General features: G+C 33.6%; 2 protein-coding genes across 5 annotated transcripts; both read left to right on the top strand.

The window, feature by feature from the left end:
* The first annotated feature begins 3,725 nt into the window (after window positions 1–3,725).
* On the top strand, window positions 3,726–7,698 carry LOC111393600 (probable protein phosphatase 2C 40). Of its 4 annotated transcripts, none has more exons than XM_023019214.1 (5): window positions 3,726–4,028; window positions 4,848–4,933; window positions 5,161–6,040; window positions 6,186–6,450; window positions 7,371–7,698. In XM_023019214.1, exons 2-5 carry the CDS (start codon window positions 4,911–4,913, stop codon window positions 7,496–7,498), a joined length of 1,296 nt encoding a protein of 431 aa, XP_022874982.1. In that variant the 5' UTR covers window positions 3,726–4,028; window positions 4,848–4,910; the 3' UTR covers window positions 7,499–7,698. The 4 variants fall into 4 exon arrangements, with proteins under 4 accessions (XP_022874982.1, XP_022874983.1, XP_022874980.1 ...); XM_023019215.1 differs by having other exon boundaries at window positions 4,884–4,933; XM_023019212.1 differs by having other exon boundaries at window positions 4,848–6,040.
* Window positions 7,699–21,655: 13,957 nt separating this feature from the next.
* Window positions 21,656–26,399, top strand: LOC111393602 (vesicle-associated membrane protein 724-like). The gene is made up of 5 exons (XM_023019216.1): window positions 21,656–22,061; window positions 24,481–24,622; window positions 24,701–24,821; window positions 25,718–25,780; window positions 25,975–26,399. Exons 1-5 carry the CDS (start codon window positions 21,872–21,874, stop codon window positions 26,122–26,124), a joined length of 666 nt encoding a protein of 221 aa, XP_022874984.1. The 5' UTR covers window positions 21,656–21,871; the 3' UTR covers window positions 26,125–26,399.
* Window positions 26,400–26,842: the final 443 nt, after the last annotated feature.

Genomic DNA, 26,842 nt, shown 5'->3' on the forward strand with positions numbered 1-26,842 from the left:
GGATTAAAATGCTGGTGGTAACTGAACTTTTTACAAAATTTCATGTCAGTTTCCAGACTTTCGTTTTGCTCAAAATTTCTCACGGAACTAAGACTTTGTTACTTGGATCACCGAACTTTGACTTTTGTTATAATTTGGTGATTCTGCCTTAAGTTTATTAGTTTGCCAATGGAAGAGCTGCTGCGGCACTATAGTTGACATGTAGCCCTATTGTCTCGTCTGTTAGTCAAACTGACGGAAATGGATGGAGTGACCAAATTGTAGCAAAGTTTAATTTAAGCTGATGTTTGAGCCACATTCTAGAAAAAAAATGTATTATTCATGTCAAATCAATAGGAAATGTATGGTTAAAAAATAAGGAAAAGTTTTAGATTTGCATATAATATTATTTTATTGAAAAATGTGTGGTTGAAATAATGTCAAACCATTGTTGAAAAATGTATTTTTTTGAAAATAATGTAGCTCAAACAATCCCTAAGTAATAAAAAAACGTGAATTTTAGTAAGAGCATCTCCACGAGACTCTCTATTCTTAAAGAACGAATTTTGTCATTAAGAGAGCATCTATTGACTATAAATTTAGACAATAAAATTTTTTAAATATCCCATCAAGCTCTTTATACTTAGTACTTAATTTTACTGCTTCAAAAAAATATTTAATTTTTTTCCTATATTTTATTTTTACTAGCTTCCATCCAAATTATTATATTATTTTTCTCCATGAAAAATTGAAATATTTTAAATGCGTACAATTATAGAGAGTACGTTTTGCTCTCTAAATGTGGAGAGTCAAACTCACTTTCCATTTAAAAATGTTAATTTAAAGTCTCTTGGAGCATAATTTTAGGGGTTAACTCTTTAAGAATAGAGAGAATTTTATGTTCAAAAAGTTTCTTGAAAATGCTCTAACCAGCATGAAATTCACTAAAAAGCTTAGTGTCATCGGAGTATGTAACACTGATAAAATACAAGCTTGGATTTTGGCATCCCCAGGGCTTACTTTGATTGGCTTTGTTATCTGCAACCTTAAATGCTATCGGTGGCAAGAACAAATGGGATGTAAATTAAATTTTGTCGTACTTCTCATTTCTAAGTGTAGGATAATACAGTTGGTTCTTCACAACACGTTGATATTTTCCCCCAAAAAATTAGCCTGGCCATTCATTATGCCTGTCTTAAAGGGAAGTTTATTGTTCCTTTGATTTCGAAGAACTCTGCTTCCTAATATCTGCAGATCCATATTTGATAGTGTTGATCCAAATTAAGGTAGACCATGTATGTTATGGCTTGAGTTTCTTGTCTGTTGTAATAGGATAAATATGCAGTGTCCTTTGCATCCTCACTTTATTTATTATGACCCTTTCCTATTTCTTGTTCAGGTTTCTCAAATTCGGACAAAGAAAGGACAGACAAAAGTTTTTTACAATGTAGGATGATCTTAATGTTTGATGCATCCTTCAGTGTGTTAAAAGATGGTATGACGCTTTTTGTCAATATTATGTTGTAATACATTGTCGCGCAACTTTAAACCAAGCTTTTATTGTCTTTGTACTAGAATTTGAGAATTTGTTGTATTGAAGTTTGTGAGGCATTTTTGATATGACTAAATTATAATGGACGAGATTTTAGCTTCTTTTTATTTTTAACACTGTCTAATGGTTCTGATTCACTTTACTGGACATACCGGTAATATGCATCAGTGACCTCAACTGACCACTATGGTTCTCGGCTGGATTCATATCTGCATCTAAGTGGACAATTTATACAACTTCGTAGCATAAAATCTGGCTGTTATATTTGCGACTTCCTGTGTATAGTCTCGGGAGTCTTGTGCTTCGTGATATTGATTTTATGAGTCTTTGTTCGTCTAAGTTGAGCTGGGGACGAAAAGGAAAAAAACCATATTTTGTGAAAGTGAAGTGCGGTTGAATTCTCTGATCTAAACACAGTTCATCGTCCCTCATTTTGCTTTTTCTGTGGTACAGATGAATGAAGTGTGTAAGAGTCAAGATCCCTTTACTCCACCCCACCCCACCCCACCTCATTTTGCTTTTTCTGTGGTACAGATGAATGAAGTGTGTAAGAGTCAAGATCCCTTTACTCCAAGCTCAACTTCTCCACAAGCTTCCAACTAAAGTATGAGCTTTGTCCTTAGCCCGAAACTTGTTCCACCCACCCCACCCCACGCCACCCAGAAACTAACTGTTGAGTGATGTTCAAGATATAAATGTATCGAGTTAAGCCATTTTGTCAGATGATTTTGCCTACCTATTTAATAGATGTATAAATAGATGTAGTGTTGGCAGCAGATGAATAAATGCAAAAATTGAATCTTTTTTTAAATGGTCCAGGATTAAGGAGGTGGGCAAAATATTCTATCAATTAAGCATGATTCAAAAGTATGCTGCATAAAAACAGAAATATTTCAAAGTATATGGACCGCTTATAATGGATATGGGGAATACTCTAAGACATCTTCCTTGTTCGTTATAGTTATTGTCAAATCTGCAAATGGACACACCAACTTGAGTTACGGATTAAGTCTTAATTCTTACTTTCGAGAAATTTAATAAACAGAAATTTTCATCAATTTATAGTAATGAAGAATACAACACAAGTTTTTTTCCATACCCAAAAATTAAATTGACTCAAAATTCTTTATTATGTAAGAATATCAGGACGGTTTACTACATGCACGGAATAGCTAATAAAACCATGAATTCGTAATATACTTTTTTTTTTCTTCGTTTTTTCGTATATTTATGCTCTATTCAATCCAATATCATCTCTTTTTCGACTGTCTATGGCTAGCAAGTACAAGGCTGTGGAAGATTTACTAATATGGTCCACAAATGAAGGGAATGCACTCATTTCAAATAAATTTTGGGGCTCCAATTTTATTACATGTCTTGTTCTTTTGTCCCTACCATTTCTATCTTTCTTTGATAACTCCAAAAAAAACACTGGGTTGAGGACAACTTGTTTTAAGCATCACCCTCATCGATTGATAAGTTGTGGTGAATATAATAATAATATAATAATATACTATCCAAGTAAATTATTAGTTTTTTTTGCCCTTTATTTTTAATTATGAATGCCAAGTAAGAACAAGATGGAAATACCTAGATGATCACATTGCGATTTTGAGGAAGCAAAGAAACCTATTCTTTTCTCTTGGAATTTTTAATATATATATGTCTTGAAAAATAAAAATAAAAATAGGTCTCGGAGATCTAGAAAAGAGATGAAATCAATAGAATTTCCTATTCCTCTTCCCTCGTTTTTTCTTTCCAACGACTGACTTCTTAAATGAGTGGCATTTCATTAAAAGGTTCCAACTCTTGATTATAAGAAATCCCGATTCGATCGAAATAAGGATAGTATAGTTAGCGATTTTTAAAAGAATTTTTTTTATAGACTTTTGATTTTAATCTTTACGGAATTTAGAATCTTAATTTAGAATTTAGAAATAAATTTCCATCATTGTTTTCTCACTCCTTTGGGAATTCAAGGGACATTCGAGTGAAAAATAAATAGAATAACAATGAAATAATTAAATATATTTTACTGATACCCATGCTCATTAGCGGACAAGTAAATTAAAAATAAAAAATAAAAAAATATATATTTTATTAGTAAAAATTGAAAATATGCAAATTAATTATTTTTAAAAAGTAGAAGTAATTTTTGTATAGAAAAGTAAATTCTCACTTATTTGATCTGATCTCCATTTGGCCAGCATCAGCGAAAATACTCTGTCCAGCAAACTCTCTCCTCACCATCCAATTATATACGTCTCTCTCTCTCTTTCTCAGATTCTTCCTTGAATACATCAAAGTTTTCCTCTGTACTAAGCCGCACCTCCTCTTAGGCACATTTAACACAGCTATACACGCTTGATTGTTCCCTTTCAATTGCATGTGCATAGATACGTGCAAATATACATACAGATACGCGCTGTATACATATGAGATTGCAGTCTGTGATTTGAGGCCTCTGATGTTCTTGATTGCCTTTGGAATCACGAAGGTGAGATGGGTTTTTCAATCTTTAATTTTAGTGGCATATTTGTGTTATTTTTTCTTGTTTACAAGGATTATGCATAATTTTTTACTTTTCCGTTAGACCCAATTTTTAGTTTCCTTTAGATATGTAAAAGTTTGCATTTATTGGTTATCCGACTTGATAGAGGAGAGGTATTTGTTACTGTTTTAAATAAGGTAAGGTTTCTATAAAAAAATATGATATGAGCTAATAATTTTGTGCTTTTTGGCCAAGGAGGAAGTTTTGATTTGAAGTTGTAAGATCTGAAACCTTTTATCCATCCAGACTTCCTTACTGATTTGTCATGGGTGGGTGTGGGTGGTAGACTACTATTTGAGAATTGTAAGAGTTAATTTGGATTGTGGCACATTGAACTCTGATCGATTTCTTTCTAAAATTTATAGTTTGACTATTATAAGGAGTCATATTATTATCTATAATTGCAATCTCGAAAAAAAGCTGATGATTTTGCTGGAAAAGTGTCATTACTTACAAAAGATAATTTCAATAAGATTTATTTTTCCTTTTTTTTGAAGAAGGCTCCAATTTGCAAATGCCAGCTATACAAATTGAAAAAACACTTTTGAGTCTGGAACTATTGATTTACATAATTGGAAGTAACCAATTAGGTTTACGACGAAACCTAGAAATCGATAGCTGATATTAAGCCTCTCCCATTAAGATATCATTTACGTTTCGTCCATCTGATTATGATTAACCCAATCATCCAGTGTAAGAGTGAACAAGATATTTTTTGATATATTACCTTACTGTTCTTATGCGTGTTGCAATTTCTATGAACAGGAAGATCATTAATCGAGCTCTCTGTGTTTCCTTCAGCAATAATTAGTCACAGAGAAAGCATGGATGATTCAGGAGGAGAAATCAAGGTTAGTTTTGGATACCAATGTCTAGGTAAGGATGACGGTTCTTGCTACAAATCAAATGGCATTGACATCCCATCTGCAATCAAACTCAAAAGAGCTAGCAGCTCCTTCTCTTGCTTGTCTGGGGCTGCATTGAGTGCCAATGCTACATTAGCTAATACAAACATATGCAATGGGCTGATTGGGGGAGAAATACTGCCAACATTTGACTCTCCTAACTCTTTCCGCAGGATTCCATCCTCGCCATCTTTCTCAAAATTGGAACTTTTGTCATCTTCTCTCCCAAGTAGCATGTCAAACTTGAGTTTTAGCCCGTCCTCTCCTACTGAGACACTAGGTTGTGACTATTCTCCTTCAAGAGGTGATAGCTTCCTCAATGCAGTGGAGGTACAAGTAGCTGGGGGTGCTGCTGGTGAAGATAGAGTTCAGGCTGTTTGTTCAGAAGAGAATGGGTGGCTTTTTTGTGCTATATATGATGGCTTCAATGGAAGAGATGCAGCAGATTTTCTTGCTGGAACATTATATGAAACAATTGGATTTTACCTGAACTTATTAGATTGGGAAATCGAACAGGAGTCTGCTAAAGCTTCCTGTTGTTTGGATTCTGATAAATCCCTCTGTTGTATTCGGAAAGATGGCAGTGATTCCAAAAATGTTGAAAAGAATGCCAATTTTGATAGTTTTGACATTCTGCCCTCTTTGAAATCATTTGGTTTGTCTAAGCGGAGGATTCTTAACAGCCTTCAACGTGCTCTTAGTCAAACTGAGAATGATTTTCTACACATGGTGGAACAGGAAATGGAAGAACGCCCTGATTTAGTGTCTATTGGATCTTGTGTGTTGCTTGTGCTTCTCCATGGGAAGGACTTGTATATTCTCAATGTTGGTGATAGTCGAGCTGTTTTGGCTACATATGATGAAGGCATTGACATAAATGGAAGTAAGGGGCTGCGTGCTGTCCAGCTCACTGATAGTCATACCGTTGACAATGAAGTTGAGAGAACTCGACTTCTACTTGATCATCCAGATGACCCTTCAACAGTTGTGGCTGGAAAAGTCAAAGGGAAGTTGAAGGTTACAAGGGCTTTTGGAGTTGGCTACTTGAAAAAGGTAGGCAACAGTCTGCTTATTATAACTTTTGGAATTAGGAAATTACCAAAATTCTTGATTCTACATAGATTTTGAGGTCATTGGTAATGGTTGAAAATAATAATTCGCTTATTTTTGTAATAACTGATCTAATTTAATTGTGCAGAAAACCATGAATGATGCTTTGATGGGTATTCTTCGAGTCCGTAATCTCATAAGTCCACCATATGTATCTTTAGAGCCATCACTTCATGTACATGAAGTTTCAAGCTCTGATTACTTTGTTGTACTTGGAAGTGATGGTCTATTTGATTTCTTCAGCAACGATGAAGTTGTAAAGCTCGTGCGTTCTTACATTTTGAGGAACCCTGCTGGTGATCCGGCAAAATTTTTAGTAGAGCAGCTTGTTGTGAGGGCTGCAGATCGTGCAGGTATGGAGCCAAATTTTGTTGTATTTCATTTCTTTCTCCCAATGGAAGACTGAAAGTCATAGAGCATGTTTGGCTAAGCTTAAAAGAAATACTAGTAACTTTTATGCTTAGGCAAACTATATCTAAGCTTAAAAGTTACATTTAAGTAACTTTTCTTTCCCAAACACGCTTTTGCTCTTACTTTTAGAAAAAAATAAGTTTTTGAACTAAAAATAGCTTCTAAATAGGCTAAACATGTTTGACAAAAAGGTAGTAAACACATGTTTCGCTAAGCCTAAAAGTTACTTTTAATTTATTTATGTTTTGACTAAATATGCTCAATTCACCTTTTATTTTATCTGCTAAGCCGCATGATGTCTGTGATGCTGATAATTTATAGAAAATCATTCATCTTGTCTACTTCCACTTATAGGTTATTAAATTTGGTCCGATATGTAAAAAAAATAAAAAATGCTATAGGTATTTTGCAATGTTAAATAATCAAAAGTTACATTATTGAATACGTTATCGAGTTTAAGTATTGGCCGATTTTATATTTGCATGTCATATGGTTTATGTCCTTTTCGAGTATTGACTCTAGGCTAAAAAATCGTTGTAAACTTGTGCCATCAGTTTTGGTAGATTAACATCCTTGTTTTTGCCACTTGCATGATTATTTACTGATTTTTCTGTAATCTAGTTAAATCATATGAAATGATATAAATAATAACGATTCCATAGCACATCCACGTCTGTTTAATATTTGACCTAGTAATTACAATTGCAGATTTTATAATCACTAAACTTTTGTTAAGACTTGACTTTCATCTTAAAAGATCAACCTTGTTAAGAGGAGTAACCCAAACCCTTTATAAATTAGTCTGTATTTTTATCATTATTCGATGTGGGATTTTATCCCTTAACAACTTTCGGCATTGCAGGTTTCAGTATGGAAGAGTTGATGAGTATCCCTGCTGGCAGAAGACGGAAATATCATGACGATGTTACTGTAATTGTGATTATGCTTGGCTCAAACAAGAGCACCTCGAAGGCGTCCACATGTCTATGAAACCCGACTTGTGAAATCTACCACAATGCCATAGGGCGAACAAAGGCCGTTTTATTTTATTTTTTTTCCTTTTTTTGGCTTTAAAATTCTGTTCTTTAAGTTTGCAGTCACTGTTTTGGACCCTGTATATCTTGTTTATTATTTTCACAAACATGTTACATCTTGACCTATGAATAGAATCTGCCTTGTTCTATTGTTCACATTTTGTTATAATGCAGTAATTTATATACCATGAGGACTCTTTTCTTTTGGCAAATTAGCATGGACTGTACCCAATGAGGTTCACCTTTCACCACGACTAGACGTGACATTAAATGATGAGACAAATCAAGTGATTCTGATATTTACACATTTAATTGGTTTTATCATTTCACCCAACATCACCTGTCACATCACATGGGGTGATCGCACTAGGGACATATAACATATTAAAAAAAAAGGAAAAAACCTGCCTGGTTAACAGTTTCTTTCTTGCTTTTTGCAGTGAAAATCCTAGACGAATGTTAGACTTAGAGAATAGTTTTTGATGTATAAATTTTTTTTTTCCCGTGTAGCAGTCTCTTTTGAAATTTTGTAGTTCGGTCTTGGATCCAATTTTGAATCCGTCCCTGGTTAGACTCATGGAGTTTAATTGTACTGCATACTTTTCATCTCGACTTTGGATGTAAATAAGTCCACGAGTATAATATTAAGCTTTCTCCAAATATAAAAGGTCGTCCTAATATTCCTAAATTTATGTGGGACACTAAATGTGAAATCAATACCATAATTTTCTTCTTCCTCATTGTGGAAACTTGCGGGAAGTGGATATGTGGATATAACTCTCATATTGAGGACGGATCATTTTAAACAGTGCCTGTTCTGTGACATTAGGGGCCTGAAGAGAATATCATAAATTAGACCCCATTATTTTAGCATGCATATAAAATCAATAAGTGTATTATGGATTCAATAGTTAACTTGTTAATTTAAAAAAAAAATTTAACAATAAAATAACAAATAAAATGTATTATAAAAATGATTTACATTATAATCAAATAATAAAGCCGATAATGTTTCAAACGACCAGTGATATATTTTTCGTCTCTTGATTTTAGAGATAAAAATATTATTAAAATTTGAATGATCTACCTGTTCAATAATTTCTTTCTCAATTGGTAACATAGTCAATCAATTCAATCTTTCTTGTGATATGGCTGATCAGATCTAAGATACGGTTAACAAAATTTTGTAAGTAATATAAACATTTGAGATGTTTTCAAATATTGTAGCACTTCAATTATTTTTGTTGTGTAGCTTAGTATATAGCACCTCAAGGTATGTAACTCGGAACTGAAATCATGTCCATTAATATTCGAACGTCTATTATGTTCTCAATACTTCTCAAGATTCATACAAAGCTTCAACAAATTGAAAAAATTGCCGCTTTAACCGTTCCAAATTTAATAAAAATCCAAATATCTCTTCATAATGTTTTGAATTGTTCAAATCTAATCTTAGAGAAGATAAAACTTGATTAATTATATAAAGGAAGTATTCAATTCTAAAAGATTTTTCAACTGATTGATTTTTCTAATTACTACTACTTTTGTGAAATTGCTTCTTTATTCAAATTATATTTTTTTATCGGAACGCATCTTCAATACCCATTTTATTTGCACTTTTTGTCGGTTTATCTATAACAATAGCAAATTCAATTTTTCTATAATTTTTGAGAAATGGAACAATTCCTTGTAAGATGTTGATAGCACCATCAATATCCATATTTTTTATTCGAAGAAATTTACTCATAATATTGACTGCATGCAACAACTTGAACCAGATTACCATATTAAGGAAGAACTCAAAATTTTGAAATTCATATATCACTAAGGACTTGACTTTACTCTTTGTTTAAGAATCTTCATTAATTTTTGCAAAGTCTAATAAAATGTCTCTTATTTTGAACAAATAAATCGAATGCTACCTATGTGATGAACAAGTTGAGTAGAATTAAGAAATCACTGCGACATGAGTTTGAGAAATCCTACACCGCTTGTTCCATTCTGCTGTATTCGAAATGGACATAATTTAGAAATGAAATTCCCACACTGAAAAAAGGTTATTGGACCTTATTTATAAATTAAATGGAATTGACCTAATTTATCAAAGTTTTAATAAAAAAATCGTGGTGAACCTAATTTACCCAAAAAAATAAAAATGAAATAGGTTAAAATCTGAGGCCTTGGACCTCACTCGCCTATGTGCAAAACCGGCCAGGCCTATAAATCTCATGATTTGTGTTTTTTTTTTTGATATTTTCTTTAACAATTGATAGTCAAGATGCTTAGACAAGAAGTTCATTAGATTTGATAGAATCTTTAGATAGATGAACAAGATAATTTCAAAAAGAAAGGTTGTGGTCCCATGAAGTAATCACCTTTTATAGGATGAACACACACAATATTATTTAGAATATCTTTTTAGTTAAAAAAATTAGTGGTTCAAATTATCTGAAGTTATCTTTTTAGGTAAAAAAATTAGTGGTTCAAATTATCTTTGCGGTTTTGCTTTAATTTTTCTTGATTCTCCTTGGTGGTGCTCACATTTTTAGCCCCTTGAGTCTTGACCTTTCAAGACTTGGGAAAGTGAAACAGATGTCAACTTTTGGGCCGTCTGGTATATTAAATTACATTGTGACAAAGCAAAAAATTCATATATGGTACCATACATTATTGGTACCCTACAACACAGTGTGTTTATGCCTTCTTTTTTAAAAAAAAAAGAAAAAAAAAGAAGAACCCTAACCTTGAGGGTCCCCACTATCTCATCCTTAGAGCTTTGTTAAGAAGGTAAATCGTGGGATGTACTCCAGCAGGCCAGGGAACAAGAGCTGTTTGTATACTGCGCCTACAAGGAATCAAATTTCATGTTTCAATAATCGAACCCCCACACCGCGGTTGCCAGCAAAGCGTGAAATAACCTCATTCTTATCCTTTGCACCACTGATCTATGCCCGGGGTGCGTGTTTATGCCTTCTTTATCTTATTATTAGGTTACATAAGGATTTTAGCCTTCACTTAAAAGTTAAAACATGATTAATTTAGAGAAAGTAAAGGTTTACAGATCTTATACTTGGAGAGTACCAGCCAGGTCAAAGTTTTTCAGGCTACCAACACTTGACCTCCATGTTCTTTTCCTCTGCATCCTTGAAAGTGTTGATTTCTTATTATCTTCTAACACGCGTTAACATTCCCTTTAAACATGTAGATTAGGATTAGACAGTACTAAAAATTCATTAAACTGTGTAATTCTATCCACTGCAAGCGCTAAAAGCACTCTTTATTTCCAATCGTCTGGGAGAACAATTGCATTCTCCATCTCAAGGATAAAGGTAGCCAATAAACAAAATTAGCTTTTGAGATAGTCGGTATGGAGCGTAGTAATTATATCATTTTTTAACGTAGTAGCTAGAAATGATCTTTAGAACATCTTATTTTCAAGAATTGGTTTTTCTGAACGCCTAAAAATAAATGTTTAGAGAAATATAAGGTTAAACACGATGATTGGTACTTGTTTCGGATTAAACATTTGCCGAAATTTAACGTTAGTCATTATAAGTTCAGTTATCTTAGAGTTTTAAGCATTGTTATAATTTGATCACTACATCTATGTCCGTTAGTTTAATTATATATCAAAAGGAGAGAAAATTATATAAATAAACTTTAAATTTTGGCGTGAAATTGTTCTTGGTTGCATACTGGCTAGTTGTGCTGTTTTAATGGTTTTTAGCTTGTTTTCAAATTTTGAGCTGGTCGAGTCCGATCCATTTTGTATCCTGATACCTAATTAATATGGGCAGATTAATCGCCCAGATAAGTAAATTATTTGGACCATAGCTTTACTCATTTTGGAGGGTTATGGGCTTTTCGCATAAGGCCTCTTAAACTATTGGGCCTAATTTAGTCTTGGCCTTTTTATGACTTGCTTTGGGCTGTTGACATAAGCCTATTATCTTTATAACCCATTGCTCTTTGCGTATTGGGAAAAATTCACAAGTCAGGTCTTAACTATACACAATTCAATTTTAAGGTGTCAAGTTTCATAATGCAAAACTCAGGTATAAGCTAATTGATTAAATATATTTATTAATTAAATATAATAAGTCAAGATTATACAATTAATGGTCACACACACATAATTATAGGTCACAACTTATTTATTGGTCATATATTATCAAATTAATTTGTCATAGATTATTTTGAGGTCACAAATCAAAAATTTTATAAGTCGCTGTTTATTTCATTGATCACATATTTTCAAATTTGTTGGTTACAAATTATTATTTAGTCACATATTATCAAATTTTTAGGCCACAATTAAATATTTGATCATAGATAACCAAATACTTGGTCACATACATAAGATAGTAGGTCACACACTATCAACCACCCTCACCCTACGATCGCGCCACCACCCCCACAACACCACCACCAACAAAGATGCCAACACTAGATCCAATCCACTGGCAACAAAAATCACCACAACCAAAACTATCGAATCTCCAGTCACAAACAATCACCTCTACCACCAACTGCTCACATATTAACTATTCAATAGGTCACAAGGTCACAAATACCGACCCACTCCAATCGAAACAAACCTATGTCATGGCTCTGATTTTTGGTTTGGATGAGGTTGGGTGGGGTAAAAAAGAGATGAATAGTTTTCTTTTCTTTTTTATTTGTTTTAGTTATTTTCATTGTTTTATGGGATTAAATAAAAAAGTTATCATTTTCCCCTTTTAATTTGGTCAAAGTCCACATTTCTTAGTTAAGTAACGGTCAAATATATGATTTCCATCCATTTGGACTCAAAGTGTATATTTATGAAATGTTAGGGACCTTCACTGGCACAAATTGAAATTAAGATAAAGTCTACAAAAATTGAAAAAGTTAAAGACCTCTACTACAATTTTTCCTAAATAAAAACCAAAACGTGACACATAAAATTCACTTCATCTTCCTCCATCTCCTCTCCACCCCAGAGTCCACCCGCTCCATCCCATTTTTAGAACAAGTCAAAACTAAAAATTATTGCCGGGCCACCGCTGACGATCGCCTCCTTCATCGCAATCAGCTACCAATGCCACCATCCCAAATTTCGAAGCAAACACATTTGCAAATCCCTTGTTCGACCATAAACAGAAGCCTCAAATTTAACCAACTTGATTTCTAGTAAATTACAAACTATAGACCAGAACTCAACCCAAAGTTTTCTAGATCTTGTTGTTAATCACCAAAAATACTATTTTATTATTGATAGTCAGGAAACCAGCCTCTTCCAACCTCTATTATCTTTTCTACATGAGCATATATTTTGCAAACAATCAAGCTGGCTGTACAGGCCACTCACACATGCAAGGGGATGGGTGAATTTTTTTTTAAATAATTACCAACCCCTGCCCACCCACCTCAACAGGTGTTTGGCTTGTACAACCAGAATTATTCTTTTGCAAAAGCACTAGGGTTCACCCAGGGAACGGTTACAACAATTTACTATTAGTTAGAAACATATCAAACACATCTACATGGAGAAACTTATAAATGAAATTTTTATCTTCATCTTATGTAAAATTCAATACAGCTGCTTATATAAAAGTGAGGCTTCGAATATCTATGTGACCAGCAGCCACTACCATCGACACAAACTGACAAGAGAATCATCACAAATCTTGTTCCAATTTAAAAGAACCATGAGTGATTGCTAGAAATCAAGTTAGCAAAATTTGAGGCTCAGATTTGTTTATGGTCGAACAAAAGATCTGCAAATGTTTTTGCTTTGGAATTTGAGATGGTGGCATTAGGGCGGATTGAGGTGGAGGAGGCAGCGGTCGTCGACGATGGCCCACCAGTGATTTTGGTTTTCATTTGGTCTGAAAGCGGGGTGGAGTGAGTGGGGTGCGGGATGGGGGAGAAGATGGAAGAAATGTGTTTGATTACAAGCATGAAAAGAAAATAAATTTTAGGTAGTTCAATTATATAAAACTTATTTTCATGGAAACTGTCATTTGTATGTGTTTAATTGATTTAATTTTTAACATAGAATATATTATACTTGTTCAATTTTTATTGATGGGTAGATGAGAGAGAGTGGATATATAAGAGAGAAAAAGAGAGAGTGAATTCTCTAGAAAATAAAATCTTACTCCCTCTAAAGAAAATATTTTCCTTGATTTTGAGGAAAATATGGTCACGTAACCAAAAGAAAAATGTTTTCCATGGAAAAAATGTCAGTCAAACAGCACAAAAGTAGGAATGGAATGTAAATAATACATTTTCCATGAAAAATATTGGCAATCAAATGCACCTAAATGATTTATGTCTTTTGAGTTTTGATTTTTAATTATGGTTAAATTCATCAATAGCCACATAATTTTATACATAGTATCGATATGGTCTTTCAATTTGATTTTGTTTCACCATGATCATTCAATTTTATACTTAGGGTCACTGTGACCACCCAATTTGATTTTATTTCACCATAACCACTTAATTTCATATAGGCTAATTAGCACAAAACATCCATACCTTTCGAGATTTTTGTGAGAACATTCCTACCTTTCATTTTTTGGCGGAGAACGTCTCTACCTTTACCATTTTTTGTGCAGAACGTCCTTCTGTCGATTCCCCGTTAAAATGCTTCATTAAATCAAATAAAATGGATCTTTTCTTTTTAAAATGCATGGGTAAGATCGTCCATCCAACATTTTCTTCACTGTGTATTCTCTCTCGCCTCTTCATTTTACGCATAACCCAACCCATTCTCTGGACGAACGGGACGAAGTGAAGGGGACGAAGCTGTTTCTTCTTCCTGCCTAACCATATTTTGTGCGCATTCCGTTAACCATTTTTCCCTTTACGGTGTTCACCCTCGTTGTCACACAGTCGAAGCACGCTTGAGGCAATTTGAAGCGAGCGAAGGTAAGAGAAGTTTGGGTTTGGATTTTTATGATTTCAAGTTAGGGATTCGGCCTTTTTTCATGATTTGGTGTTTTCATTGAATTTTCTACTGCTTTATTATTGTTATGCAGGCAGAGAAGGACTCATTACAGAATGGAAGTCCGAAGCTGCCGACCTTGCTTCGTCTTCACCCGAAGCTGCTGAAGGAGATGAAATAGGCTGGGGTGAGTTACCACCCATTCCCAATTTTATCCTTAACTGACTACAAGTTATTGTGATTTGTGAATATGTGGAGAGATTTTCGAAAAAAGCATTTTTGTGAGCGGAATTTGTACAAGATTTTTATATGATATAATTCAACATTACATATGGGTTAAAATTTCTTACATATGGCCAATGGCAGGTATATGCTCCTTCCATGAGCAACATGTTTCCTCCATTTTTGAGGGATCTCGGAGACAGTCCACCCATTTATGGTATAGTCTTATATCCATACATTTCTGCGTGCATTAATTTCTCCCAAAACTCCCCAATTTATTGCTTGATATTGGTTTTCGAATTTCCTACCGTTTGCATGCAGGTGGTAATTCTCCATATTTCATCGTTGAATTGCATTACGGCGGAAAATTTTATGAAAAGCCAAACAATTTGGTGTACGAAGGGGGCTATGTGCTTTTTATTGATTTCTTTTGTGCTGCATTGTTTACGAAAGAGAATTTGACGAAATTCTTACGTGCAATTGGTGATGAAATAGTGTTGGAGTTTTATTATAAGAAGCAAAGAATGAGTTTAGGAAAGGGGTTGACGAAATTGGAGAGTCCAAGGGATATTGAGGAAATGCTTAAGGATAGGGAGGCCATTCAACATTATAGATATATGTCATAGCCCCAATGCAATCATATGCATTGTCGTTGCATGCGAATGAAGTTGATGATGACCAACCATTGGAAGGTTGTTATGTACCAATTGTTGAAGAGAACGAAGGAGCGGAGCCTGAAGTTGCTTGGTCAGATCAATTTCTTGAGGACAATGCTGAAGACTTGTGGTCACAGTATGAGGAAAGCTCATAATACCATTACGATGCGAATCCAAATGTCGGTGATATGAGTGCGGGAGTGGATGGTGTTGTAGTTGAAGCTGTCAATGAAGAGCAAAGTGGGGGATAGGAGGTTCAAAGGTTGGTAGAATCTGATTACGAGATAGAGCATGAGCTAGTAGCTACTGGTGAAGCAGGGAGTCAATGGGTTAATTTTGATTTCAGATTTGGTGTATTAGATGCGCAGCAAGTTAGGGATTCAGATACCGATTATGGAGACTCCGATGAATTAAAAAGCATTCATAGTGAAGATGAGTGTAAAACTTCAAGAAGCAGAGCTTTTAATGATGCTTTCAATGTGAGGACAGATATGGAGGATCCAGAGTTTAGAATAGGTTGGTTGAAGATTTCCTTTACTACAAATTAAATTTATTTTGTAATTTATTGTATGGAATCGAAGGCCCTAATATTTTTTTATTATGCAAGTTTGGTATTCGAGTCGAAGGCTATCTTGAAGGTTGCAATCACTGTACATTCAGTTAATAAAAATTGAGAGATCAAATACAAGAAGGATGATGCATATAGACTGAGAGCCATATGTAAGGGGGATTGTCCATGATTATTATATGCTACAAAGGAGCATAACAAGACAAGCTTTGTGATTAAAACTTTTATCGAAGAGCATACTTGCCCTATGTTGTATAGGAATTTCAGAGTGAGCTCAACCTACCTGGCTGATAGGTACTTATCCGATTGGAGGGCTGAACCAAACATGTCAGTTAGTACATTCATGGAGAAGGTGAAAAAGGATGGTTTGGGTGATATCTCTCCTTGGCAAGTGTACAGAGCGAAGGAGAAATCACTTGAAAAAATTAGAGGTAGTGTGGTTGAGCATTACAAAGTACTATGGGATTATTGCGAGGAGTTGAAGAGAACAAACATTGGAACAACTGCTTTAGCTGAGGGTTATGCTGGTGAATTCAGACGAATGTACATTTGCCTTGGAGCATTAAGGGACGGTTTCGTTAGGGGCTGTAGAAGGTTGATTGGGTTAGATGGTTGCTTTTTGAAGACAGAGCATGGTGGGCAGTTATTATCTGCAGTTGGTGTGGATGCTAATAATGGTATGTACCCAGTGGCGTATGCAGTTGTTGAGGTTGATAATGGGGATAACTGGAGATGGTTTCTGCGGTTGTTAAAGGACGATTTACATATAAACAACAGTCAGCATTGGACATTTATTTTTGATAAGCAAAAGGGGTTAATTAATGCAATTAAGTCGTCATTCGAGAATTCGGAGCACAGAACATGTGTTAGACATTTATATAACAATTTTAGTGCCTCACACAAGGGATTGGCTTTGAAGAATTGTCTGTGGGATGCAGCCAGAGCGACTACTGTATTACAGTGGCTTCAACACATGCAGCGGATGTTTGACATGGACCAAGCTGCATATGAATGACTTGAATCAAAACCAGCATCTCAATGGAGCAAATCCCATTTCAGAGATGGAAACAAATGTGACATGATTCTCAACAATTTATGTGAATCATTTAATAGTACAATTGTCAACGCAAGAGAAAAGCCCATTTTGACCATGCTAGAGGAGATTCAGATTTATTTGATGAAGAGAATTGTTGTCCGTAGAGAGTCTTCTAACCGGTGGACAGCAGTAGTTGGCCCTAGAATTCAGAAAATTTTGGACAGGAACAGTAGACTTGCAAGGGTGGAGTGGGCTGAATATATGCAGGAAATGAAAGGTTTCAAGTCCGACACAATGCAGGCACCGTACTTAATGCTGTAGACTTAAGGGCAAGAACGTGCACATGTTGTGCTTGGCAATTGTCAGGAATTCCTTGTTGTCATGCGATTTCCTCTATTGTATCAAGAGGCCTTAATGTAATGGAGTTTGTAGATGACATATACAAGAGGGAGGCATACCTCGCAACTTATACTCCATCCATTTCCCCTATCACAGGTCCAGACTCATGGCCTAACCCAGGTCTCAACCCCCTCGATCCACCATTATACATAAAAAGAGCTGGAAGGCTAAAAAAAAAAAAAAAAAAAAAGCAGAAGAAAAGAGTCGAATGAAGTGGCTTCTTCAAGTCAAGTGAAGAAGTTTAGAAAGTCTTCGAGCCATATAAGTACTTCTGAGACAACTACAACAGCCACATCAGGTCCAAGGAAGAGAGCGGGGTTGATAATGACGTGCAGGAAATGTGGTGAACAAGGACACAATAGTAGGGGCTACAGAAGGGCACCACCACCAGTACCAAATTAGTATAATTTTGCCAGATAAAATTTTTTTTGTTTTTGGTTTAATGAATCACTACACATGAATTGTATATGGTTTGGTTCATTCACTACAGTAGTAATAGCTGTGGAATGCTGAATTGTATATGTTTTTGTTGATATTTTTGAACAATTGGATAGAAATAGGCACTTTCTGATTATGTGACATTTTCTTTTCTCCAAACTGGATAGAAATGAGCACTCTCTAATTATTGTCAAGTACTCGTTTTACTTAGTTTGGTTATTGAGCTTGGTTGTTGAGTGCTGATTTTACTGCATTTTGTTATTGAACTTGGTTGTTGAGTATTGGTTTTGCTGTGTTCGAACTAGGTGTTACGGACATTCAATTGCAGGGCAATAAACAGAATTGTATTTGGTTGCAGTTTAGACTAAGGTTGTTTGGCTCAAAATACGTAGGGACGGTTTGCACAATTTTTAACAAAGGTAGGGATATTTTGCTCAAAGACATTATAAAGGTAGGGATGTTTTGTGTAAATAGAATGTAAAGGTAGGGATGTTTTGAGCAGAGACGTTGTAAAGTTAGGGATTTTTTCGTAAAGAAAATGTAAAGGTAGGGATTGTTATCACCAATTCCATTTTATGCTAAAATGGGGAGAAAACACGTTTATATTTCATCATCTTCTCCACTCCATCACATGTATTGTCCATTTACAGAATCATACTTTGATTGGTCTTCTCACTTTACCTCTTATTTACACCATTCGTAAGCACAAAGTGAAGATGAACATCTCATTTTTATTAACCACATATTCATTCTCTTCATATAGCATTCCAAAATATTTTGAACAATCAGTATTACAGCAGTCATGAATATTTTCTACTAGAAATGCAGTCATTCTCACGTCATTTTCCCTAATTTATTGAATGAAATGATATTGTACAAGTTTTTTTTCATTTTACTTTACTTTTTTTGAACATTTGAAGAAGAAAGAGGCATGAGAGATTACACAGTGAAGAAAATGTTGGATGAACGATCTTACCCCTACATTTTAAAAAGAAAAGATCAATTTTATTTGATTTAATGGAGCATTTTAACGGGAAATTGACAGAAGGACATTCTGCGCAAAAAATGGTAAAGGTATGGACGTTCTCGCCCAAAAAACGAAAGGTAAAGACGTTCTCCACAAAAACCTCGAAAGGTAGAAACGTTTTGTGCTAATTAGCCTTTCATATAACATTTCACTATGACTACCTAATTTATTTACTAATTTTAAAGGAGTAAAACGGTAACTCTGTATTGTATATAAAAAATAAATTTAATTTTTTTTTAAATTTTAAAAAAGTTTTTATTTTGTTTTATTTTTTTAAGTAACTTTTTTTTAAATAATTTTTTATCATTTTTTTGAAGGAACTTTTTTTAAAAAAAAAAAAATAAGTTTTTATTTTATTTTTCTAATTAAATTTTTTTTAAAAAAGTTTTTTATTTTATTTTATTTTTTAAGTAATGTTAGTTTTTATTTTATTTTTTTGAAAAGAAGTTATTTTATTTTTTAAATTTATTATATATATATATAATGTAAAGTTACCATTTTATCATTTTTTAAATTAGTGAAAATGATGACAAAAAGTTGGGTGTCCATGATGAAACGTTATATAAAATTGGGTGAATATGATAAAACGTTTTATGAAATTAGTCAGCTATGGTGATGTAAAATCAAATTGAATGGTCATGGTGACAACAAGTATAAAATTGGGTGGCCATTGATGAATTTAACTCTCTTAAATTATGTATTTGTGATTTATTTGTAATATTTTTGAAAAATTTAGAACCATAATTGGAATTAGTTCTTTATTTTTTCTTTCCTTTTATTTTGTTTTATTTAAATAGAAAGGTATATATGTTATTTCGCGGCCTTTTATTGAGAAAATGATTGAAAATGATGATTTTCGCAATGAAATGGATAAATAATGCTGAAAATGCAATAATAATAATAATAAATAAAAAAATAAAAAATGAGGACATTTTGCTTAATAAATTTCAAATGTAGGAACGTTTTATGTTAGTAACCCAAAATCAAATTGATTAAATGCACGTGCACACAAATTCAAAAAAAAAAAAAAAATTGTAAAGAAACTACATGTTACTCCCATTAAGTTAGTCATCTGAAGCAACACGTGGAAGTTCCACTAATGTCATCGGAAGAGTCAACCCAAACATATGAAAAGACGAAGCAACAAGGTTATGAAGGTTTTAGAAGTCGAAGTCCTTGTTCTGGCCAAGATGCCACTCAGCCAGATACATATCGAAACCCTAACAAAGGGTTTAAGCTGAAGCCCTCAAGCTCACAACTCGTGGAAGTTCTAAAAGATAAGGCCGAAGTCCTAATAGACGAGGAGGCTGCCACATCTGTCAACCTGATGAATATCTTTGTGAAAAACTGATTAGATGTCCACTTTATCTTATATCAATAATATCAGCCTAAAAATATATGACAGTTGACCATTGGTCAATGTAATAAATGCATGTGTAAGAAGAATGCGATGTGTAGAAGGAGGAGGTAGGGGCACGTGGTTCGAATTCAACGACCACCACGTCTCCCCCAAACTTTATATATACCCTCTCCTTAGTAAAAGAGAAAAACGAGGGAGATATGTGTGGAACAATAAAAACAATATACATATAAAAAGAGAAAAGGAGGAGAAAACCCGGGAAGAAGAAGAAGGAACGAGTATATTAATTTTTGGCACATTTTTGAAGAGAAAAATAAACACTACTCTATACATTTCAAGTCATTGGATCTCTTATTCTTTTCATTTCCTTTCTATTTACATGCTATTGTTTCGAATATGTCGAAGTGAAATTGTATTCGCGCATCTTCAAGTTCTCCAATCACTTGAGCCGACGTCCAATTTTGGTTTTATCTAAACTTCTGGATTAAAAAAATTCTTCTTTTTCTTTTTCATTATAATTCACTTTTGACGACAACGTGTACTATTTATACCTAAAAAAATTAATTTTTTAAATAAATATTATATAATAGCCGCCTTATGAGAATCTCTGTCTCCCACAAATACAATCCATACCTTTCTTCCCTCAGTCAAACCAATAATTTTAAAACAACAAATTTGTGACCCATTTTAATAGATCTACTCGTTATTCTCCTTCCTTTGATCCTTTCTCTATTTCTCAATACATTCAAATTAGCAGCCTTCACTTCTAAGTAAAAGAAACTATCTAATTTTCACTAACACTATTCAATACCACAACCTGAATAATATATATATATATATATATATAGGTAAACTATATTCTGTACTTCTTCCACAATTAGTCTCAAAACTAATTCTTGCTGATTTAAGAATATCTTGATAACTATAAAAATTCTCATCCATTTGCTGGGCTTCTATAGGTTCCTTTGACTTTATTATATATTTTTCTGGTATAATTCTTTTATTAATTACACAATGACTACATCCTGAATCTATTAATCCTAAACAACTTATTTCAAAATTTTCTATTCTTACATAACATTTTACTTTAATACTTTTTAATTTTTCTGAATTACAAAAAACTTGAACTAATTCTGGTTCAGAAATAATTTCTGGATTTTTTCCTTTTTTTTCAGTGGGAAAAAATATTTCCCGAACTAACATGGATGGTTAGATTGTCCTCCTCGACACGAGCTACTTATTATGGGAGACTATTATGTGATCGTGAACATGTCTGTGACAAAATCAAGTCAATTTTGTTTTTATTTTTAATGAGTCAATTCATATAAAGTTTGAAACGTCCAATTCATTTGATATTAGTAAGCACAATTGGTGCTTGAAATTTCTCTATCACAAGAGTACAAATTAAGCATATAATACTAGACAGTTGATATGACTAACTAATATGATGAACAAAATTTGTAAAACTTGACTCCCATAATCAAATATTGATAAAATATTAGAAATAAGAAAGAAATAAAGAAACCTTGTTTTGTTCCAACCACAAAAGCAACATTAAAATGAACACAGCTTTACTCCGGTGGTCGATCTGGTAATTCTTCCTTTTCCTCTTCAAAGATCAAACAGAAAAACAGAGTTTCAAGTTTTTACCCCGGCATAGACTCGGTGAGTCGGCTGATCCCATTGAAAATGGGTCAAGAATCGTTGATATACAGCTTCGTGGCTCGTGGCACAGTGGTATTGGCGGAGTACACCGAGTTCACCGGCAACTTTCCGGAGATTGCAGCACGGTGCCTGCAGAGATTGCCTTCTTCCAATAACAAGTTCACTTACAATTGTGATCATCATACTTTTAACTTCCTTGTTGAAGATGGCTTTGGTATTTTCTCTCATTTTGCTACTCATTTATCTAACCAGTTTTTTTGCTCTTTGATCTTTCAAATTTTTTTTTTATTTGTTGATTTCGAGTTGAATTGCAAGTGGGTTTTGTTGGATCTAAGCTAGAAAGCTAAAAGTTATATTCTTTCCTGTTATCTTTGTATAGATATGCAATTCAAGCAAACATTAGTCTTCTCAAAACTCGATTTTTTTTGGGGGGATTGTAGAGAATTAGGTCTGAATCTTTTATTTATAATTGGTTTTTATTTAGAAAAAAATGATAAAAACTGAGTAAGTTCTCCAATTGAAGCAAGAAAATAAATTTATGCTTTCTCGGTTCTGTTCCTTAGATGATATTTTTCGTGCATTTATTGTTATGAGGTTTATTTAGCTATCTTTTTCTATTATTCTTTTTAATAATTCTATATTGTATAGTATAGACATATTTAAGGCCAGTTGAAAATGTAGGATTTGATTTTTTAGGACTTGGATATTGCATCTGTCTCTTGGTAGTAGCATGTGATTCAACTGATATATAAACGAGAGCATTCTTATTGAAATCTTCTATTAGGAGTTGTCATAAGCTTCTATAGTTGTAATTTGCAAGTGCTTAGACTATGGGTGAAAGCTTAAGCTATCAAACAAAGATTTCATACTGTTAGAAGATTTTGAATATTAGCTCGTTCAATTTTGCATAGAGAAATGCACGTGTAGGTGCTTTTGGAACTCTGATATTAGTTTGAAGATATTTTTATTTTTCCTCGTTGCTGGATATTCATATGGATTTTAGATCAGTTTGTCCATGTATTGGGTTTCTACATAGGCTTGACATTCTTGGGCTTGTAATGCCGAAGATTTCAAGATGAGCTCCGAGAATGATAAACAATGAAAAGTCTGAACAAATATTTGAACTTGTCATCTTGATTAGGATGGAGACCTCAGCTAGTTCGGTAAGAAAGTGCAGCCAGTGCTACTCTATCTTAACTTGTATATAAGTTTCTAAGAGCTCATTTAAGCTTGGCTTGAAGAGTACACTGAGCTGAGCAATTTTTAGATTTGTTTTGTGATAAGAAACTGAGGGGGTAAATAATCCCTATAAAGTTAAAGGGCTAATTCTAAAAAATAGTTATTAGACCTATCTATGTTGAGTTGTTACAAGAGAAAATATCTAAAATGTTAATGTAGTAGAAATGTGGATATGCTAAAATGGATAAGATAAAAAATGAGAATACACACCAAGAAGTGGAGGTGGCCCCAATTTATTATAAATTAAAAGAAGGATGATTTAAGTGGTAATATATGCTCTGTGTAGACTCTAAGGCTTATGTTATAGGAGTGATAGTTCTCAGTACAACATGTTAGAAGAGGGAGGGGTGGATCAAATCTAATGTGGCATATTGTAGTTACTAGAGATCTAGTTGCCTTAGATTTTCAGCAGATCTAACAATCAACGGAACGTAATGACAGTGCAGGATTCATGAAGGTGACCCTAAATACTTTGAGAATAGGACTTATGTGTTTTATTATTGCTTGCGATTTGAAGATGAGCCTGAGCAATCTAAAAGCTTGGTTTAAGAGATCTCATTTATGACTCTTATTTAATTGTCGTCCATCCATTAGAAAACCAAGAATGTGAATTTTAGAGTAGATAAACAGGGTCATGGATATTTTTTTTTCCGACAATATGATTTTGCACTATGTTTTTGTCAGATGCTTTAGGTATGCAAATTTTCCTTTAGCAAATTTTTGGTCCTTTAGACCGTGTTTAGAGCATAGAATCCAAAAGCTCTGACATGAATTTAAGAAAAGGCCAATTAGAATTTGTAATGACTCGGTCAAGTGCCAAGTCTGAGGCCCCTATATGTGTGGCTAAACCTCGAGTCTGAATTTATCCATCACCTATTGGAGGTATGTAGCTTGGAGCTTAGAATGATCATTTGGAAAATATTATGTAACCTTTTCTTTTTTTATAATTTGATTTCCAATCATTGGACAGTAGATAGTTTCCATTGTCCAAGTTGTGGCTATCTTTGGTAATAATGTGGTGAAAACTGGAAAGCTATAAACATGCTATAAATCTCGACTGGCATATTTCTAGAAGCTGCCTGGAATGTTGGATCCGGTGCTGGCCAAATGATGAATTATAGCGTGCACTCTTGCTAATGATATTATTAAATCAGTTTTGTTAATAGGATTCACAGAGTAAGGACAAATGCATTAACACACTTAGTGCATGCTTGGCTAAGCTTAAAATGTTACTTATAAGTAAATAAGTTGTAAAATAAATTATATTTTTGTTGTTCAAAGTTGGAAATCTGTAAGTTCTACATTTTAACAGTAGTGTGTGATTTGGCTTATCAAAATCGAAAATATTATAAAGGATTTTTTGCTTCAATTGACATGTTTGCTTAATCATGCAGCTTATTGCATTGTAGCCAAAGAATCTGTTGGAAAGCATATCTCATTCACGTTTCTGGAACGCATTAGATCTGATTTCAAGAAAAGATATGGTGGTGGTAAAGCGAGTACAGCAGTTGCCAAGAGTCTCAATAAGGAATTTGGGTATGCTCAGAAATATTTCTTTTAAATCTTCTATATATTTGATTACTAGAAAATGATAACCAAATATGTTATTCGCAGGCCTCTTATCAAAGAGCAAATGCAATATACAATAGAACATGCTGATGAGATTGATAAGCTGTTAAAAGTAAAGGCCCAAGTTTCACAAGTCAAAAGCATTATGCTGGAGAATATAGATAAGGTATGTACTATAAAATGGAGTTATATGCATGGCGTTGGCCATTTAACCTCTTTTGATTGCTTTTTCTATTTTTTTGTGGAACTTTTCATTCTATGTTCTTGTTACCTTAAGGCTCTAATACTTCCTTTTTTCCTCTTATATTCAAAACGATTTTAAAAATCTTATGTTTCATACAGTTTTGCAGTTAAAATGTTTATTTGCTCGAATTCCTGTAAAATTGTGAAGTAATACTTATGTGCTCGATGGTGCTGTCTTACAAATATCTTAAAAGTTGTAGGATATGTGGTAGGGATGATTGATAGCACTAGATAATACTAAGTCAGATAAACAAGTTAAATAATGTCTAGTCCTATCCAGTATCATGCACCAAACACACTCAAGAATTTTTCAATGGAGCTAACAAAAGGAAGCAAAAGGGGTTATTTAGGTTGAAGTGATATAGTAGAACAATTCTTTCAGATAATTTGATAGTTCTTTAAAATAATTTTAATTATTTATGAGTATTTTAGTGCATTTTAATAAAGAACATACCATATAATACAAACCTATCTTAATTTAATTGGCGTGGGCCTAGAATTAGTTGCCACTCATTTCCAGCAAAAGTTACTTCATTACATATAGAGACTCGCATGCACCTAGTTGTAAATACATATTTTTTTTCTGTCAACTGCATGCAAATTAATTATTTTTTGAAGCTTCATGGATATTCATTGACCTCATCAAAAACAAATCCAGAACTCTGTTCTCCATTCCCTACTTATAGAATAAAACATGAGACTTTTCTCTAGTGAATAAACGTTTGCTCGTGAGTTTTGTTCTCTATTTTTCCTGCTTTCTTCTAGTTATAACCGAGTAATTAAATTAATACTTTGTTATTGTGTCGATGCACCTTCCAGGCTGTTGATAGGGGAGAAAACTTAACCATTCTTACCAACAAAGCTGAAGTGCTGCGTGATTCGGTAGGTCAACATTTTTGGCTTATAAGCTTAAGAGTTATTTTTCCAGAAAGTAATTTAACACTTCCTTTCTAGAAATATATGTTTTGTTAGTAATTTTAAAATTATATTTCTATTTAAGCTTAGCCAAACATGCTCTTCTCTTATATTATAATCACATGCACATTTTTCATGAACCTCTTCCCTATCTTTTTCAGGCAAAAGAATTTGAGAAAACAGGGACGCAAGTCCGAAGAAAGATGTGGTATCAGAATATGAAAATAAAGTTGGTCGTGCTAGGAATCCTCCTCCTCTTGGTCCTTATCATCTGGGTTTCCATTTGCCATGGTTTCAACTGCTCCAACTAGAATATATTTACTTCCTGTTTGTTTTGTTACAGTCAGCTATTACTCTCCTCCATCAATTCAGACTGTATTATTTCATTTGGCGATGGAGTTTTCTGTTGAACGAGAAATATCCTATCGCACTTCATGTATACTGAATGTCTTCTAAGCTTCAATGTTTTTTAGTTAGTGCTGTATGGTGCACATATAATTGCTGCGATAATTCATTCCGAATTTCGTTGAATGTAGACATTCTTTTAAAGATTTATACAAAATTATCAATAGAAGATTTTGATATAGCATTCTTCTTGTTACATTTATGGATCATTTGTTAACTTTCCAACGTAGGATAAGTAGACCGTGCAGGATAGTGCTCGGCCACGCTATTTTTCAGTTGGTTTTTAAACCTACAGTTTGTGTTCTTTCTACAACCTTTTTGCCTATTCATCCATGGAGTGTTAACATCTTCATAAAAAATGGATTTTTGGGTTGAAAAACATATCATCCATATATTAATCTAAAAATGAAAATCATTTACAAAAAATAAAATTTAAAGTGTTATAAAATTCTTCCACTTTTGCTTGACGATTAATTCTTCAAAACTATTTGTTGGTACCACAAGCAATCTAAATCCAAGAGTGGACAAATACTGTTTTAGGACAATGATTAATTATGTTCATGTCTGGACATTTTCTGGATTTTCTTCATTCGGGTTTTAGTTCTTCTCCGTTTCTTCTTTGTT

Source organism: Olea europaea, chromosome 4 (assembly GCF_002742605.1).
Source record: "Olea europaea var. sylvestris chromosome 4, O_europaea_v1, whole genome shotgun sequence".
Classification (NCBI taxonomy): domain Eukaryota; kingdom Viridiplantae; phylum Streptophyta; class Magnoliopsida; order Lamiales; family Oleaceae; genus Olea; species Olea europaea.

Bases quoted from the DNA above. Each gene is read 5' to 3' on its own strand.
- LOC111393600 (XM_023019212.1), top strand. From the start codon at position 4,907: ATGGATGATTCAGGAGGAGAAATCAAGGTTAGTTTTGGATACCAATGT. The intron at 6,041-6,185 runs GTAGGCAACAGT...TTAATTGTGCAG, and splicing joins GAGTTGGCTACTTGAAAAAG to AAAACCATGAATGATGCTTT. The intron at 6,451-7,370 runs GTATGGAGCCAA...TCGGCATTGCAG, and splicing joins GAGGGCTGCAGATCGTGCAG to GTTTCAGTATGGAAGAGTTG.
- LOC111393602 (XM_023019216.1), top strand. From the start codon at position 21,872: ATGGGTCAAGAATCGTTGATATACAGCTTCGTGGCTCGTGGCACAGTG. The intron at 24,623-24,700 runs GTATGCTCAGAA...TGTTATTCGCAG, and splicing joins AGTCTCAATAAGGAATTTGG to GCCTCTTATCAAAGAGCAAA. The intron at 25,781-25,974 runs GTAGGTCAACAT...TATCTTTTTCAG, and splicing joins CTGAAGTGCTGCGTGATTCG to GCAAAAGAATTTGAGAAAAC.